Here is an 18,068-nt window from a genome sequence, read left to right on the forward strand (position 1 = left end):
TTTTTGTTGAAGAAATAATCTGTGTTTGAAAATATCAAAATTATCTTTTGAATATGCTGTTGGAGAAGTTATTTGGCTAGTTTTTTTGTTTGTTTTGAGAAGTAATTAGAGCATAAAAGAACTAGAAATGCCACAGATTGTGCATTTGTGACACCCCCACGCCTGCCCCTCAGCAACTAGGGAAGCAGATTTTAAAAGTGAATAGTAGAGGATTAAACATGAAAGAAATGGAGTATTCGAAAGAGTTGGAATTGAGTTAGTGCTGAATAGAGGCTCTGTGCTCTGTCATAATATTGGTCTAGGATTTGGTAGAACTAGTTTCTATTTTCAAATTTTTGGAACTCTATGGTTTTTAGGACACTATTCCTTTTGGTTCCTTTTTCCACAGGACTATTAATATTCAGAACTTTCTTTTAGTCCTGTATTCAAAAGCTGATCAACCTTCATTGTTTCTTTAACATCTCTCATACTTATTTCTTCCTGTATTAATTGGGAGTCTTTCAGCTAATAGTGGTAAGAACTCAAACTAGATGAACCATAATATAAATTACTCTGGGATATCGCAGAGAACTCAAGGACAGGAAGTGGCTGGGGTTCAAATACAATCATTTCTTATCTCCCTTTCTCCGGTCTCTGACCCCCATATGTGTCCCTTTCATTTCTCTCTTTCACTGCAGACCAGCTGTGTCTGCTTCTCTGGTCCACATGCTTAGAAACATGGCCTCAACATGTCCCAGATTTTTAGATTCAGTTATTAAAGAAAGACTTGGACTTCCTTGATTCCTAATCCAAAAATTCTATCAGACACTTGGAACCAGTTAACTGTGATCAAGGAATTATGGAACTGTGAGTAGTCCAACTTCAGCACCTGTGAGTCTCTTCTCTGCCTTCTCCCCTGAACAATCATATATATATATATGATTACCCAAGGTTTGCCTCTTCCAGAAACCTTTCCTAAGTCTCACCGCACCCCACCTCACTCCACCCCATAGTATAATTATTCCTTTGGATTCCTGCTGAACTCTACACTGACTTCTATATATTGCACTCTTTCCTTTCCTTAATTACTTCCCTGTAATAGAATGTGAGATCCTTATAACTAGGACACTCTTATTTCTGTCCTAACTAGCTCATAACAACTACTTGGTAAATGCCTATTAAATGAATGCAAAGATGAATTAGTTCTTTGAAGAGATACTTCTCCATGTGCCCTTAGAAATTTGAACTGCAATATAGAGTAGTACATTCCACAGAGTAGTTGTTTCCTACATTAGACTTAATTTTCTGAGATCAGGAACAATTCCTTACTGCTTGTAGATGTGCAGCAGATGCTGTTGTCTTGCTTTGAGTCTTTAAAGTGCTTTGACATTCTCACTGTCAGGCAGTATTGACTGTGTAATTCCAGACATTGGTATGCATATATACCAAACAATATGGTATGCATATATAGGCATGCATAAAGAAAATGATAAGTTATATTGTGGAAAGATAGCAGTTACTTGACAGCTTTTTTAATGGGAAGATGGTATCCATCAATAGAAGTTGCCAGTATTAAGGGTGATCATTCTGGTACTCTTCCTTTGGTGCCCAGGAGCAGATATTCTCAGACACAGGCGGGAGTTAGTGGTGGCAGAGCTGCTTTTGCAAATATCAGTGGTGAAGACAGTTCTGTTGATCAGACAGACTCTCAGTGTTGGGCTTTTCCTTTCAATTTCAATCCAGCTTCTCCAAGATGAATGAAGATAACTTCTTTTAAAATGATTCTTCACATCTCTGATATTAGAAAAAAGATGAGAGAAAAGTGTTGAAAGTTGGCATTAAAAAGAAAATTTTAACACGACATGAATATAGTACTTTAATATTTTTTTGTCTGACTCAGTTCTCATAACACAGTGTGATAAAATATGAACAATTTGGCATGTGTCTTTTAATTTCACTCTGAAATTGACAAAGTTGAAAAGTAACCATAAAACATTAGACAGTGGCAAGTCAATATTTATAAAATGGGTGGAGAAATGGAGGTTGGTGGAAAGATCTTGGGCTCAGTTTTCAAAGTAGTTGGTAGCCAAAACAGACTCTTAATAGCAGCCAGGTCTGCAGATGCGAACAGTGCAAGGAGAGGAAGATGACAGTACAGAATGAGAGGAGAGAGACACACTCTTTAATGCAAACAAAGCAAGTTCACAAAGAGTTAGAGTGGGGTTTTATTTCCCCAGGGGAAGCCCTTTTGATTCTGGATTTAGGAGCTAGTGTGTTTTGCATTAATGCTTTTGACACCAAACTCAATGATCTGTAGCAACTCTTCCACTCATGGCCATGTGGACCTTTTTTTTGCCTTTTCTCTTTTCTCTGATTCAGCAAATCCTGAGCACTAATTGATTACTTCTTCTGTACCTGTAGAGAATAAAAAAATGAATTGGCACAGTCCTTAGCTCAGGAAACCTCTCAGCTCGAAAATGTAAAGTACCTAAGATGGTGCCTGCTACATAATAAATACTCCATAGGTGGTAGCTGTACTATTAACTGATGAGAGGAGCCCATCAGTAGATACTATTAGTACTGATAACACTAGCTGCTGCATACTGTCACTACTATGCGCCAACATTGTATTAGTTGACATTTTGCTTAAATTCCCAGTCCTTATTCAATGTAAAATGTGCAATTATTTAGGTAGACTGCATTAGAAAGGTGGAGCTCTCAACTACAACAGCACAGAGAAGGGAATAAACACTTCACAGAGAGTCAAGGAAACATTGGCAAAGATGACATTTAGGTAGGTCTTGAAGAATGATTTTTTTTTTTTTTTTTGGCAGGGAGATGAGAAGAGGAAGGCAGAATTCTCTTACACATTTTCTTTTAGTTTTTCCCTGGATTTCCCACTGTATTTAATACACCCAGAGGATTTCTTGGTCATTGGTGGAAGCTCTTAGAGCCGATGAGATGGTTCTCTCTTTATATGATATATAGATAAATAAGGGAGCTTGCTTCTTTCTTTTTAGGAAATGAGCGGGAATTTAATAAGCACACAAATAATATCTGAAGGGTGACACCAGTCTTGTTACTTCCACAAATGAAGTGAAAATGGAGACTTTGACAAAGTACTTATTGTGTTTGCTACTATACAGCAGCACTGCTGAAAGATTCATACTCACTATATATACTGTTTTAAGCAGCCATCATGTGAAAATACAGATTTACAAGATCATTAATTAAAGGGTAATTTACTAGGAAGTTGCTAATAATAGACAATAAAAACATTAGGGAAACCAAGGTCTTGTCCTCTAAGAATGAATAATGTAGCAGAGCAAAGAGGATCTCTCGTACGCTTGCTCATACACACACACACACAATCTAGTTAGATAGGAAATTCAGAGTAATAAGGAATAGTGTCCTTAAAGTTTTCATAAGGGAGTGACATTTGAGATGATATCGAAAGATTTTAATAAGGAGAAATTGAAAGAGAGTGGGCTTTGACTCGCTGTACAAAAAATCTGGTGTACGTTGGGAGATATTTCTTTGCATAAAATTACATTATCTTGAGAAAAGTATTAGGTTAATCACTTTCTGCCTAGAGAGGGGTTGTGAGAGTTATTTAAATGATTTTGAAAATGTGCTTTTTAAAAAATTTTCAAGAATAATTATCTTATGTTTTGTCTTTTTAACTAGCCTGTAAGTGATTAGAGAACAAAAAACAAGCCTAATACATATTTGAGTACCCTAGGGTACCTAAAACCAAGAAAGATGGCAAATAGGTATTTGTTGATTGCTTTCTGGATTAAACATTTTACAGTAGAACACATTACAGAAAGCATACAATTAGAATGAATGAAAGGATACAGAGGTAATGCAATTGAAAATACTTTTACTACTGGCTTTTCTAGATCAGGAAAATGATTACTGGATCACATTTTTTAGAACATTGATGCCTTCTGGTTCTTCAAGGAACGTACACGATTCTTCCTTTTTTTTTTTAATTGTAAATTGAATTTTGCTGAAATGCCTTCAGAGATTAGACTTTTAGATAAGAATGGAGTTTACGCTGCATTCTGCTCCTAAGTCCTAGAACTTTGCCTCAGAATATAACATTCAACACATTTGCCTTATTAAAAACAGCTTGTAGTAACTTTACTAGCTGTTCAGTGGTTTACAAAGATGCGAAGCTAACATTTTTTAAGAGATTGATGAAGGTGGAGCAGATGTGGACTGCAAGCTGCAGGGAATTAAATGCTGATATGAATTTTACAAGTTGCAAATGAAGAGGAAGGAGTGGGATTCTGAGAAGGTGGAGTCACATTTTATTGAAAACAATGAAGACAATAGCTTTCAGATTTTAAAAACAACTGGAGAGCATCTCTAGTTTTGGCTCTTTTTTCTAGTTGAAGGCTCTTGGAAGGTATGGGTGCCTTTACAAAAAAAGTTCTCAGTGTTGATTGGTATTGATGAAATATGAAATTTATACTCGGTTTCCAATTTTGATTTATTTTTTTGCTCAGTTATATGCCTTAAGTCCCCCATCTCCCACACTACAGTTAAGATACTGGTGACTTCATAATGAATATATGAAATAAGCATTTAGGAATGCTAATGAAATGAGTTAGAAGCACATATTTCTCTAATGTGCTGGCTTTGGAAAAATTATTTTATTTTTATTTGAAGTGGTCAGTTTCCAAGGAGTAACTCAAGAAAATGGGTTTGTTATCTCCTTTGAAATATCAGTGGATTTTGTATTAGAAAATGAAAACTTCTGTAAAACCCAAGAAAATCATAACCCCATTTGTTACAAACCTTATGTCATTAAATTATAGGTAAATTTTGGCCATGAAAAGGAAGATAATAGTTTGTGAACACTTTATAGTACTAACGAGATAGCTAGAGAAATGATTGGACTACCTAATACAAAGAAATTATAAACATCTTTAAAACTGTTTTAGTAACAGTATAACAAATAATTATTCTACCAATAGTTAAATGATCATTCTCATTTCCTTGCAAACTAAAAGTCATACATGATGAGGCCATACCTGTTCATCCATGTGAACCATGGAATGAATGATGGTGCAGAAGAGGACCCCAGTGCTCATCTTGCGACAAAATCTGTTTTTCACCATTGATGGAACCAAGTTCTCCCAAAACATGCATCTGAAAGTAATGAAACATCTAAAAACATATCTTGCAGTTTGAACTTCTTCTTATTTATAACAGTCCTCACATCTATTCCAGCTTTTTCTGGTATTATGTTTACTTATTGAAAATATTACGTCCAGTGGCTGCTCTGCATGAGGTACTACTGACCCAGGCACCGTGAGGTGCATGAGACAATGTTTCTGCCCCCAAAGGCTTTAGAGGGGAGATGAGACCCATACTGAACAACCGAGGTATAAAATAAGACCACATGTGAACTAGTGCCGTGGGAGATGCAGAGTGCTGTAGAATTTCATAGAGGAGGTGATCATTTGTTGCATGCATTAAATAAGAATTTTTCTATTCATTTGCTTTGAGTTTTTAGGCAGCTCTCTCAGATTTCTGGGCTTCATCTTTCTTACTGGTAAATGTTTAGTAAAATAATAACCATGACTGGTTTGAGGGATGGGCATTCTAAATGCCTGTGATCAAAAGTTTTGAAATTTGAGACAGTCAGGGAGAGGCCGGTATTTGACAAGCACAGAACAGTTGTATCTATCAGTACTTTTCTCCTCTGCACGGTTTTAACACTTTTCTGAATTTTAGGTGGCAAATGCTTAAAATGCAAATTACTTATCTTTTTTATGAGCAAAAACAACCTTAAACTATTAACTGTTAGATATGAAACTTGGCACAGAATTTGGAATGATTATCATTGAGAGGTAGACCCTAAAAATTTGAGGTGGATTTCTTTTTATTTCAAGTAGTGTCCTGGGAATGTAAATCTTTAGCTTTTGAACTTTGTATGTAAAATAGCAAACTATTAAAAAGAAATTTTAGACAGATATGGAAAAATTAACATGTAGGGAATAAATTATTATTTTAGCAACTACTAAGAGGAATTCATTGAGACTGTAGAGGAAAACAAAGATACTTAAAAATTGGAAAAGAGCCTCTACTGGCCATTTAAGGAGAGTTGATTTAGGTCCAAAGGAAAGGAAAATGTCCTGGGAATAAACATTAAGTGTTATAGGATGCCATTAAAAGGAGATTGTGGAATCTCCTTTTCTGGAAATGTTTAAAAACAAGACAGATCTTCATCTCTCAGGAGAAGTGTTGAAGTTCAGCCCTGCCTAGAGGTGGGAAGAATAACTGAATTACACCTGTGTGGTCTCTCAAGTCATTGGAACAGCCCTCTGAATGCAGTAAACATTCCACACTCTGTTGGCTGAAACTGTTGTTTCATCGCTGTTCATTTTAGCCTTGTGTATTGTAAGAACAGAGTGAATGTTTGTATAAGTAACAAAATTGAATTTGGACTTGAGATTGATGATGTAAGTTGTGTACATACCTGGATCAATTTTAAAATCATTAAAATACATGTAGTGCTGAAACTATTCAGAGCACAACTTAGTCTTGATGATGTAGCGAGTATCTGCTTTCATGTAAGCTCTCAATGCCATTATTCATTCAATAAATAATTATAAAGCAGCTACTTTGAACACTGCAGGATACAAATACAAATCAGGTATGGTTCTTCCTTTCAAGGAATTTAGTCTACCAGTGGAGATAAAACATATGCACAGATGATATAAGGAGGTTGTGGAATCTCCTTAGCACACATGATAAGGGAAAAATAGAATAGTTGGAATAAATATCACAAAAATAGAATTAAACAGTATTATGAGAGTTCAGAAAATTGGGAAAGCTAATTCCTTGGGATTGAACCAAGAAATGCTCCCTGGAAGAAAAATACATTGAACTGGGCCTTAAGGAGTCTGAAGCATTTTGAAGAGTAAAAATGAAGAGAACACCAACAGAGGTGGAATTGTACCTAGTAACACTAAAGTGCTGACAAGTCCAGCTGAAGCATAAATAAGTCAGGGGACATAAGCTGGAAAGGCCTCATTGCAGTCAGTCTCAAATGCCAGGCCAAAGTGCTTGGGTTTTGTTTGCTTGGAAATGGTTAAGCATTAAAGGGTTCCTGTCCATGGCAGATTTGTAATTTGCTGTTTGGACTGCAAGGGGGAAAAGGCTGTAACAAGGAGCCCAGGAAAGTAGCCGCTGAGTCAGGGCAAAGTTTACTAAGAGGTACATTGAAAAACACTGGTTTCAAGGCATGTTAACAGATGTTACTCAAGAAAGGGTCTCCTCACCAAAATTAACTGGAGAAATAAAAAGGTAAACAATTAAATGGGTTTATTTGCTGCAGGACTTTTCAGAGCTTTTAATATTGAGATTTTCAGACAGAGCAAAATATACCATGTTTTAATATTTTTTCATGGATTGTCTCATGAGCAAGGGGTCTCCAGTCCCTGGGTGCAGACCTGTAGTGCTCTGTGGCCAGTTAGGAACCGGGCCATACTGCAGGAGGTGAGTGGTAGGGCAGCGAGTGAAGCTTCCCCTGTATTTGTAGCTGCTCCCCAGCACTAGCATCACCGCCTCAGCTCCACCTCAGATCATCAAGCATTGGATTCTCATAGGAGAACCTGCCAAAAAGGTTGGGGACTGCTGCCTTAGAGCACACTTTAGGGAATGTTGCCTCATGTATTTGATGATGATGGCTAGAACATGAGTGGTGGTCACATGCATGGGAAACAACAATTGGATAACAGTTTTTAGGCAGCATCAGCCATTCCTGGTACATAGTAGGCATTCAGTAACTATACTGGACATCAGTGGATACAAGCATGAATTACTGATTTATTAACAATACTTAGTCCAAGATTGCATGCTGAAACAGAAGAGGGAGTGGAGTCCAAAATGGGAATGTGGGAAGTTTTAAGCTTTGGCTATGCTGGAAATGGTAGCATCATGGAAAATTAGGAGGAATTGATTTAAATAAAAGTTGATTACTTTAGTGTTTATTGAAAAGCTGTGGGAGATCCGGCTGGAGGGTTACAGCAGATGCTAGAACTGTAGAATTGGAGAGAAGTCAGTTGTTTTTTCTCACTAAATGTGTCATTAAACATTTTTTTTTGGTTAAGATGTCTGCTTGTTTGAATTTTAGATAAATAGCAATTTCCATGTACAACTTAACTCTGATATAAGTAGATAACCATCAATGTAGTCTAAAAAGAAACTTCAGGGTTAACAAAGCAGCAAACCTGTAGTGTTTTGTTTTTTATTTTAAAATCAGACAGTACTAGCATCCTCATCTTCATCAGTGAATTTTATTTTTTGCAGTCTGATGTACTCAAAGAAGTTAATTAATTTTTAAGTTTCATATTTTTCTGTTTTATACAGGTATTTGCCTTTGATTATTGCTTTTGGTCCATGGATGAATCTAACACTACAAAATATGCTGGTAAGTTGGCTTTCTTTCTGAACTTGACAGTTGGGCCTCTGGCCTCTTCCATTATGTCTGTCTTTTTTAAAAATTATTCTGGAGTTCTGTTTTTCCCATAAAATTCACACTCATTCTTTGCAGTCTAGTGCATGGGCTTGGGAGTCAGTCAGATTGATTTCAGGATCAGGCCCAGCCACTACTTGCTGAGAAGCCATGAGCAGGTTTGTTTTTTTCAACCTCGTTAAGCTTCAGGTTCTTCATCTGTAAATGGGATATTAGTATCTTCAGAGGTGCTCCAAGGGTTAGAGATAATGGAGAACCACCTCAAGCCGCAAGTGGTAGCTGTGGTGATTGTCACATAAGAGATTTAACAGGCTGTGCCTTGTCGTTAACTTTCAGGGTGCACACTTCTACATAAGCAAAGCACAGTGCACTGTTGGTGTCCAGGGTCTGCTCAGGACGAGTGTTCTGAAGCAGTCAGTGGTGCTGTGAATGAGAATTACACCTTCCATGGGGAAACACTGCCTCCTAGCCCCACATTTTGCTAATGTTCTTTCCATGAGGCATTTTATCCCTATTCCAGCACAAATGATTGCTAATTTTGTTATTTGTGATCGATCACTGGTAAATCTTAGCCTTTCCTAGGAGTTAATCACAATTGCTTTAGCCTAAGAGAGAAGCATTCGTTTTAGTGGAGGAAGTCTTTGATTTCTTCTCTTCTGATTGTGTTCCCCATTACTTTATAACCTTAATGAGTATTTTCTCTTTATTTTTATATATAAGAATATCTGCTGAATGACTTTCCCATTTACTTAAAAAATAAAAAACATGAAGGAAGAACGGAGAGGATGTATATCTTAAAAGATTAGAAGGCAAAAGGAAAGAAGTTACTTGCTTGTAAGGAATGTTATTGATAGCCTTTTCCTTGCCACATAAAGCAAATTTGTTGAAAGTTATTTGCTATATATATTTTTCAAAAGTTAAGAATTTTGAACTAGGAAAATTTCTTCATTTATTCACATTGGGTAAATTAGCCTTTCTTTTGAAAACATCATTCCTGCAACTTCAGCAATGCGTTTTATTAACACAAATAAATAGTTCTTAATGTAGGTTGTAATTTATCTTTTTATCTGTCCTTTGGAACTTTAGATAATAAATTCTAGAGAGCTGAAACAGTCTGCCTTGACTGTTAGCTCTGTGGATGTATTTTTGTGCTGGGTGCGTGATTTTGGGTTTAAATAAACAATAAAACTAAAACATTTCCTACTGTCACAGAAACAAATGACAAATGCTGTGACTATGCAAAGCCCAATCTCTTTCTCTGTTCAATTGATGTGATTGAGGCTACAACCAGATATATCGTCCTGAATAAGAACTCTACTCATGCAATTCTCACATGCTTTCAAGGATCCCTCATCACTTAGAGATAAAATCTATACTCTTGGGATGTCATTTAAAGTTTTTTATTATATAGCCCCAGTCTCCCTTCCCCACCTTTTGCTCTATGGCTCCCCACATCCATTTTGTGCCTCTGCTCGGTGTTATTGTTTGTTTTTCTGATATAACCCAGGAAGCCAAAACGTCTCAGAATAGTTCCTTAAGTATCCTTGAAACCTCTACTGTGTGTGCAGCCTAGAAAGCCCTTAAGAAATTAAAAAACTAAGTTGGAAAGCAAAAGAATGCTTAACAAACAACAGTAAACATTTTGAGATAATATTTAGTTAAACTCTAAATTTTACAGATTTTAAGTACTGTGGAAAACCCAAGGGGAAATAAAATCTGGAAAGACTGCATTTACCTAGAAAGGCATCATAGAGGAGGTATAATTAAAACTGGTTATAGAAGGTTAGCATAGGTTTAGCCAAATGATGGTATGGAGAGCATCCAGACAAGAGGAAGCATCATGATATCAAGAAAAGTACATGGGCTCCAAAGTCAAATCTGTATTTAAATCTTAGGACACCTGCGTTGGTTCTCTTAGTTCAACCCCTCTCTGAGCTACAATTTCTTTTCTGTCAAATGGTTAATATAGAAATGATAGTACCTGTCTCATATGTTGTTACAAAGATTAAGTAGGTAACTTAACATGCTGATTAATGGAAGGTGCCCATAAATGATACTTCATTTGGCTTTTCCATAACTGAAGATGTAAAAGTAGTAGTGAGCATGGTTGTATAGCACTGGTCTGAGCAGAAGGTACATCTTGGGGGAAGCAGTGGGAAACCCAGTTTGTACATGCTGAGTAAAGCTAAATAATAGGAAATGGTAAAAACTAGACTAAGAATTCAGACCGATATGGTAAAAAAAAAAAAAAAAAAAAGGAGACCATTGGAGTGATGTGGTTAAAATAATGCTTAAGGAAGATTGTTTCTTTTCCACATTCTCCATCAATGCCCATAAAGACCATTCTAGCCTTCTGCAGTATATCACTCATGTCCTCAAATGTAGAACAAAGTTGTTTTTTTTTTTTACTAAAAATAACTTTAAATACAGACGATAAAATTCAAATGTGAAACTCAAGATTTCTGTGCCTCTTCATTACAAATAGTATGCTCAGAAATACTTAAAGAGATAAAAATGATATTTAAACATACTGATAGCCTAAAATTTACTAAATTTTAGTTTGCATGATCACATCAAATACCATGATCCAGTTAGCCCTGAAAAAGCATTCTCTTGGCTTATAGAACAATATCTACTTACAAAATTGGGGGAGAAAATTTCTTATTCTTTAGATTTCCCTATTGTACAAATATTGTGACTGACCACGTAGTCAAAAACTAAAATTCTTGCTTGCTGTTCTCTCAGGTTTGTTTTCATTTATTCTAAATAATCTGAGTAGTAAATACATTACTAGTAGATTAGTTGATTGGTAATTTGATTTCTTTTGCTGCATTAACAAATAGCAATTTCTTCTTCTTGTGAATAGAAACATTAAGATAGAAGCATTCATTCTCTGATGGGAAATAGAGGAAATGGAGAAGGAGAAGCACATATTTTCTGAAGCCAACCTATTTTTCAGGCTCAATGAATAAAGGCATCATTGATACTGAATCAGAGCTCTTAAGGCTGCTCTCAAAACCTAGGGAGACAGAGGGCAGGAGAGAGAGAGAAAGATAAGTGTGTGCATTGAAAGAGCAAAGAGAAACAAAGACTCTTAAGTTTCATGTGATATAGAAAATGTTAAATTCTCAATTATGTTTCTGTTGTGCCACTTATTAAAAGCTATAGCAAGAGCTACTCTCAGGCTTTCTGATTTAGAAATACAATAAGTAGGTCTATAGTACGTTTAATGGCATTGCAGTTGGTTGGTCGGAGTGGTAGGAGGCCGTGAGCTCTTAAGTCAGACTGGGTTCAAATCCTGGCTTCACCTTCTATCTGTGTAAGGTCGGGTGAGTTACTAATTTCACTTTGCTTCTGTTTTTTCATAAGCTAAATAAAGATAATAATTCTGATCTGACAGGGTTGATTTGAGGACCAAATGACCTGTTTATGTGAAGTACTTAAGCCCTTACCTAGCACATAAGAAAAGCCCACATAATATTTAGCATCTTTATTATTGTCACATTGTAGCAGGAGTAAGGATAGTAACATCAGTTCTTTGGAAAGAGACTACATTGTACTGGTGTTTAGGAGACCTGGTTTTGCCACAAACTGCTAAATATTGGGAATCTATGTTTCCTCATCTGTGAAAGGAGGAGATATGACCTAGAATGATCTCAAATCTCTTCCAGCTCTCTGATAAAACATGAATCAGACATTTTATGCTGGCCACACAGCCATCAAAGTGGACTTTTCAGAGGCAAATCAAAAGCTTGTTTGTTAAGCCATTTGAATTGCATTGAATCATGCTTTGAGACATTTTACATTTTAAATATCTCTTGTTATTATTACCTTTTTCCTAGGTAGTATAATAATGCTTGATGGCACATAATTCTGAGTCTTTAAAGCCAAACCTTTTTCCAGGGCTAAGAAAAATACAGAAATAACCTGCAGAATTGGGGACCCAAAGCATGACATTTCTACATAAACCTGCATCTTCCCCTGTAGCCCCACATGTACACATAGACATTAATCCACATTTAGGATTATAAAGTTATTATGTTATAGTGAATACTAATAATCTTGAGAGCATCATAACAGATAATAGGTCTTTGTAAATATTCAAATCACTTTTGATTTCAATTAAGGATTTCTCAACAATAAAACCACATTTTTTATCACTGCCTAAAATGTGTCATGTTGGTAAATAACAGTGAATTTCAGTAACCTTGCATTCAATTTTCTTTCTTGTAGGGGAATATTTTTCATAAACATTTTTCTATAAACTTTCATACCAAAAAAAAAATCAGTCTTGTGGTAGCATATCTGGGTATCAGTGTGGACATTAACATTTCTTGGCCTGAGAAATTCTAAACTGTTGACTTAGAAATCATATAACAATTCTTGCCATATGGCATTTTGCTCAGATTTGCTGAAGCCATGCGTTTTTAGGCATTGTTAATACCCTGCAATTCAGGAGAAAGGTTTTAATTTCTGCAAATGTTGCTTTATAGTGCGAGGGGACAGCTGAGTGTCTCCAAGCCCTGGGCTCTTCCTCTGAGAAGGAGAGCCATGTTTGATTCTGTTCCATAAGGGCAAATTTTATGTGTTCAAAGGTAGAAATGATATCTGTGTCACATTGTTTAACCGTGCATCAAAATTTATATTCTAAGCTGACAGGAGGCAAAATAGAACCAGTTTTTTAAAAAGTTCCAAAATAGTTGTTTTAGCATCTTGTACTGATTATTTTAGTATTCGAGTATATATGAAGCACTAGGCAAGTGTTTTGCACAGAGTAAATATTCAGTAATTGTTAGCTATTAGATTTATCAAAACTATGGTTTTACCTATAGTTATGAGAAGCAGTAGTGGTTGACTACTTGAAATGTTTGTTAGAGATTCATTATAAATAGCGCATCTTATCTTAAAAGACATTTATGTAACAATCTACAGAATCTTTCTAGAGTTTTCTTTTACAGTCTTTTACAAGTTGTCTCACTCATACCGAATTTGACAATTCTTTTAGTGACTCACCCTTATCAAGTTATTTCTAAGCATCCAACTTAGCTATCTTAGAATCAGCAGTTCCCTTTTTTGCCTTTAAGTAAATTATGTAATTACAGAGAAGTACAACTAACATAAACCATTTTAGGAGCAAGCACTGACCCTTTGTAAGGATATAACTTAGCTGGTGGGAGTCTAGAGAGTAGCCTCCCAGCTGGGTGATTTAACATACAGTGGGCATATGTCAGTGTATTTTACGAATGGAGGAGAGAATTGGTTAATTCAGAGAACTGGATAAACGAAGGTCAGTAAAGAAAAATTTCTCTGAAATAAATGAGCTAAGCTAATGTTGTTAATTTTTTAAGAGTTGATAGATAAGCTTCTCTTTTTTTCTCATCTCTATTCCCTGTTTTTTAATCCCACCCAATCCCACCTTCTTCCACACTTTCCTTTCTTTGTCCACATCTATTCCTTAGAATATTTATTGGCACCCAGAGACATTTCACTTAATTATATTTGGAGGGGTGGATGATAATAACAATAGACAATATAGTTCTGAGCGCTGGGTTCCCAGCACTGTGCGAATCCCTTTACCTGCAGCAGGTCATTTTATTGTCAACACACCCAATCAGGTAGAAACTTTATTGTCCTCATTTTATAGATGAGATTCAGAGACCCTGCTATCTGTGAGAGAGCTGAAAGCAGTGGTAAATGTGGATTTTGGTCAATGACAATGATGTGTGAAGATTCTATGCATTCTACTATAGTCCCAGGCTCTCCTTTCTTCTCTCTCATCCCAAGAGAGGCAGTGTTCAGGAAATCAGATTAGAGTGCTCTGGCTTGGAACCTAGCCAAGAATAATACTAATGGCATTCTCCCTCCTGTCAGAAGTTCTCTAGAGTTCTGAATGCCTGTGTTTGATTTCGGCTTTGTTGTAACCTCCACTCAAGTGCTGTAAATATCATGCACCCCATAGTCCAGAGATGTTGAGACAGTGTAAAACACTGTTGAGCAGATAGAAATAAAGAATATTTACTTTTTCAGCAGTTTTTTTTTTTTTTTAATGTAAAAATACCCTCCTGAATAACTCAAAAATGCATTCTCTATTAGACGGTCTTCACAGGTGAGGTGGCTTATTTTCTTCTTTCATCTTGGGCACCAAAGCCTGACCTCCTCCTTGGTGACTCAGCCATGTTATCTGGCAACAAAAAAGGAGCCAAGCTTCACTGTCAGCTCATGACTAGTCCCAGCACTGTCACTGGGGTGGAAACATCCATCAGGATGTGAGTCACTCATGCCATGCCACAAGTAAGACTCTCAAGTATTGTAGTGCTGATTGCCCTTGGATATCACCATGGAAGCTTTACCCTCATGACCCAGTTTCTTGGGATCCTTTTACCAGGTCCCTTAATGGCAAAACTTTTATAGTTGATTAAAATTTAAACCTAGTGTCATTTAGTCAAGCCATAAAGCCTTAGTTCCTTTTCCTGAATTCTGTAGTTTTTGATTATTTAAACCAGGTTTAAAGTCACTACATGTGACAATTTCTGAAAATGGCACTATTTGAGAGAGGGATTTACTGAAACCTCATCCAGATTAGGCATTCCTCACCCCTTTAGGTATGTGCGAAGAACCTGTCTGCTCTTGCACTGTCCAGGTGCTCTGATTTGGAGCTGGGCCACCTGCCAGGTTCAGACTCATCAAAATCACTATGGCCGTCAGCCCTGTTTAGAAGTGGAAAAACACCCTCATAAACGAGCAGGCCCCAGAATTCCAAATCACAAATACTGAGCTTACCATTTTTTTCCACTCTAACTCTAATGAGAAAAGAAAGAAAATAGGAGACTATTTAAACTGATAAAATTATTGATCATGTTAAAATCTTGAATGCTCTTCCATGTAGCTATTTCAGGAAAAAGAAATATTCTGTCACGTCAGCCTTACATTGCCTTGTGCAGTGTTCTATTCAACCGTGATCTGTATGAGACTGCCTTGTTTAATGGAGATTGCAAATAAGACAGGGTTATGAACTCCCATTTTGTTCTCCCATTTCGTACAACATAGCCCACTGTGATATTTTACCCATGTGAATGATAGGTGCTTTTTTCCTTCCATCCCTAGTTTCTCTTCTGCACTACACTATTAAGGTCCTGCTATAGAGAGAGAATTACCTTGGGTACCCAACTCTCAGAGCATATGCCTAGTAGTTTTGAGTCCATTGCTCCCATTCCCAGTAGGGACAGATTATGCACAAGTGTGGAAACTCAGGGTGTTAGCTTTTCGAAGATCTGTCTCACATGTGACTCAGGGCAGGGTGGATCAGGTATGCAACTTTTCTTGCAGAAACTCCATACAGGAGCCCTCTGCACTGTTCTGACATTGTGTTGTGGGTTGTGTTGGGCATGCCTGTGTTTTAAGACTTGTCCACACAGTTATAAGAGGTCTAATCATAAACCCCACAGAGGAAATTGGCATCTTGGTCGTGGTTACTCACAAGTGAGGAAAAGTTTGCCCTGTGGATTCCCTGCATCAGTCATGTGGAGCTGACATCTGCAGAGTGGCCATCTCCTCTCTGGCATCGATCCTGCTCAAAAGCCACAAGGCTCTTGGGTTTGACAGTGTTGTGGCTTTGCTCAGCTTGTATAGGAGAGGAGCAAATACTCCTAGATCCTCCTCCTTCCCACAGGACTTCTGAGCTTTCCCTAGTGGGTTGGTTCATGATCCCCTAGACAAACAGCTCTTCATTCTGTTTCAGTGAACTGTGGTCGGGAACCATTTAGGGTAGGGAGAGTGCATCTTTTGTGGATTCCCTGATTCCCACCATGCAGCGTAAACAGCTCCTTTTTTTTGTAAACTGAACTTCAAAAAGCAGTTGGCAGGTCATTTTTTCCTATGCTGAAAAGGGGACTCTGTATTTAAAAAATAGAAATGAACAAAGCAAAAAAAACCCTTCAGTCTTTTGGATAAACCAGAATCTCCTTACTAGACCATATAAGGGTCTTGATATTTAATATTTTCTATTACTGAGTGAAGTGTAGCCACCATTTGTGTTTCATAGAGAGCTGATCATGTTAAGGACGGGAGGCTGTATAAAGAGTCTGCAGTATACAGTTCTAGGCTTTGACCATCTGGCCTTTTTTATAGATTTTTCTTATTGTACCAATGGTGCCCTAACTAAAAACTTAAGTATAACCCCAGCCAGGGATTCATACAGCTAAAAAGGCACCAGAATAGAAAATTAGGGGGAACTCTATAGCATATGTTTCTATTCACAATTGTATTGATACAATTTTACATGTTATTTTTTTCACCCTATAACTTCTTGAGATATCTTAGTGTTATAGAGAATGATCAGTATTTTTTCTGCACTGGACAGCATGGGTTGGCATATCCTGGCCCAAATAACGATATTGGTCCTTCTTCCTCTCCTCATCATGACCCAAAACACACATACCCTTAACACACACACAGCCCTCACATAAAACACATGCACAAAATGCACCCACATACCATCATACGCACCCCACCACATACACACTTGTTCACACACAACACACACACACCCCTTTCTTTCTCAGTGGAATTTTAAAACTGGGACTTCTAGGGGAGCTAGAGAAATAATAATAAATGATAATAAATGATTCCTTTAAAACTTTTTTCTAAGAACAGAGGCCTTTTATATTTGAAATTGGATTGCCTCAGAGAATTGTTGCGAAGATGGAAGAACTTTTTTAAGGAGAATAATTAAATGATCACCTCCTTCTCTGTACCAGAATTAGTTATAGTTGGTTAAAGATTTAAGGGATGATATTAATAGCTGATATTAACTAATAAAATATAGTCTAGACTTATGGCCAGGCACTACAGTAAAGCCTTTACGTGTATTGCCGTATTAAATCATACAGCAAACTCAGTAGATAGCAACTGTTATTGCTATTTTACTAATGAAGAAACTAAAAACTTGCCCAAGGTTACACAGCTAATAAGGAATAGAGTTTGAAAGTAAAACTGTAAAAGAACAAAACAACAAAGCTAGAAGAATATATGGGTGAATATCTATATCATTTAGGTAATAATCCAAAAGGATTTTGGAAGCATAACTTATACCATGGGTAAAAATTATAAAGGAAAAGATTAAAAAATTGCATATGAAAGACTAGAAGCTTTTGTACAACTAAGAACAACATAGACTGAAAGTAAATAACGGGCTAGGGAAAAATATTTACAACATAAACCAAAGTTAATATTCTTGATATATGATGAGCATTTTAAAATTATTAAGTTAAAGATCATTGACTAAACCAATTGCTTTATAAAAATAAACATAGGACCTAAATATCCAGTTTATTAAAAGAATAAATACAAATGGGCAATAAACTACAAAAAAGAAAATTTTAATTTAACAAAACAAGAGGCTTTTTTTTCCTATTGACTTAGCCAAAACATTATTGGAAAATGTAGAAAAAATGACTCTTGCATTATAGAGGACTTTGTAATTTGATTTTTTGGAGTTTGCCTAGTAAAGTCAATAGAAAAGTGCACAGAGGTAAATATGTGAGGATAAGTATTGCAGAAAAAGAAAAAGGAAATAATCTAAATATCCTAATATGGA

At 36.5% G+C, this 18,068-nt stretch overlaps 1 protein-coding gene across 1 annotated transcript in view; it reads left to right on the plus strand.

Moving 5' to 3' along the window:
- KIF13A (kinesin family member 13A) overlaps window positions 1–18,068 on the plus strand; it is a 177,225-nt gene that overhangs the window by 85,180 nt on the left and 73,977 nt on the right. Inside the window, exon 3 of the mRNA XM_023532273.1 lies at window positions 8,368–8,428. Within this exon, the coding sequence (XP_023388041.1) occupies window positions 8,368–8,428 (61 nt within the window). The remainder of the gene's footprint in view (window positions 1–8,367; window positions 8,429–18,068) is intronic.

This window comes from Pteropus vampyrus, unplaced genomic scaffold, assembly GCF_000151845.1.
Source record: "Pteropus vampyrus isolate Shadow unplaced genomic scaffold, Pvam_2.0 Scaffold80, whole genome shotgun sequence".
Classification (NCBI taxonomy): Eukaryota; Metazoa; Chordata; class Mammalia; order Chiroptera; family Pteropodidae; genus Pteropus; species Pteropus vampyrus.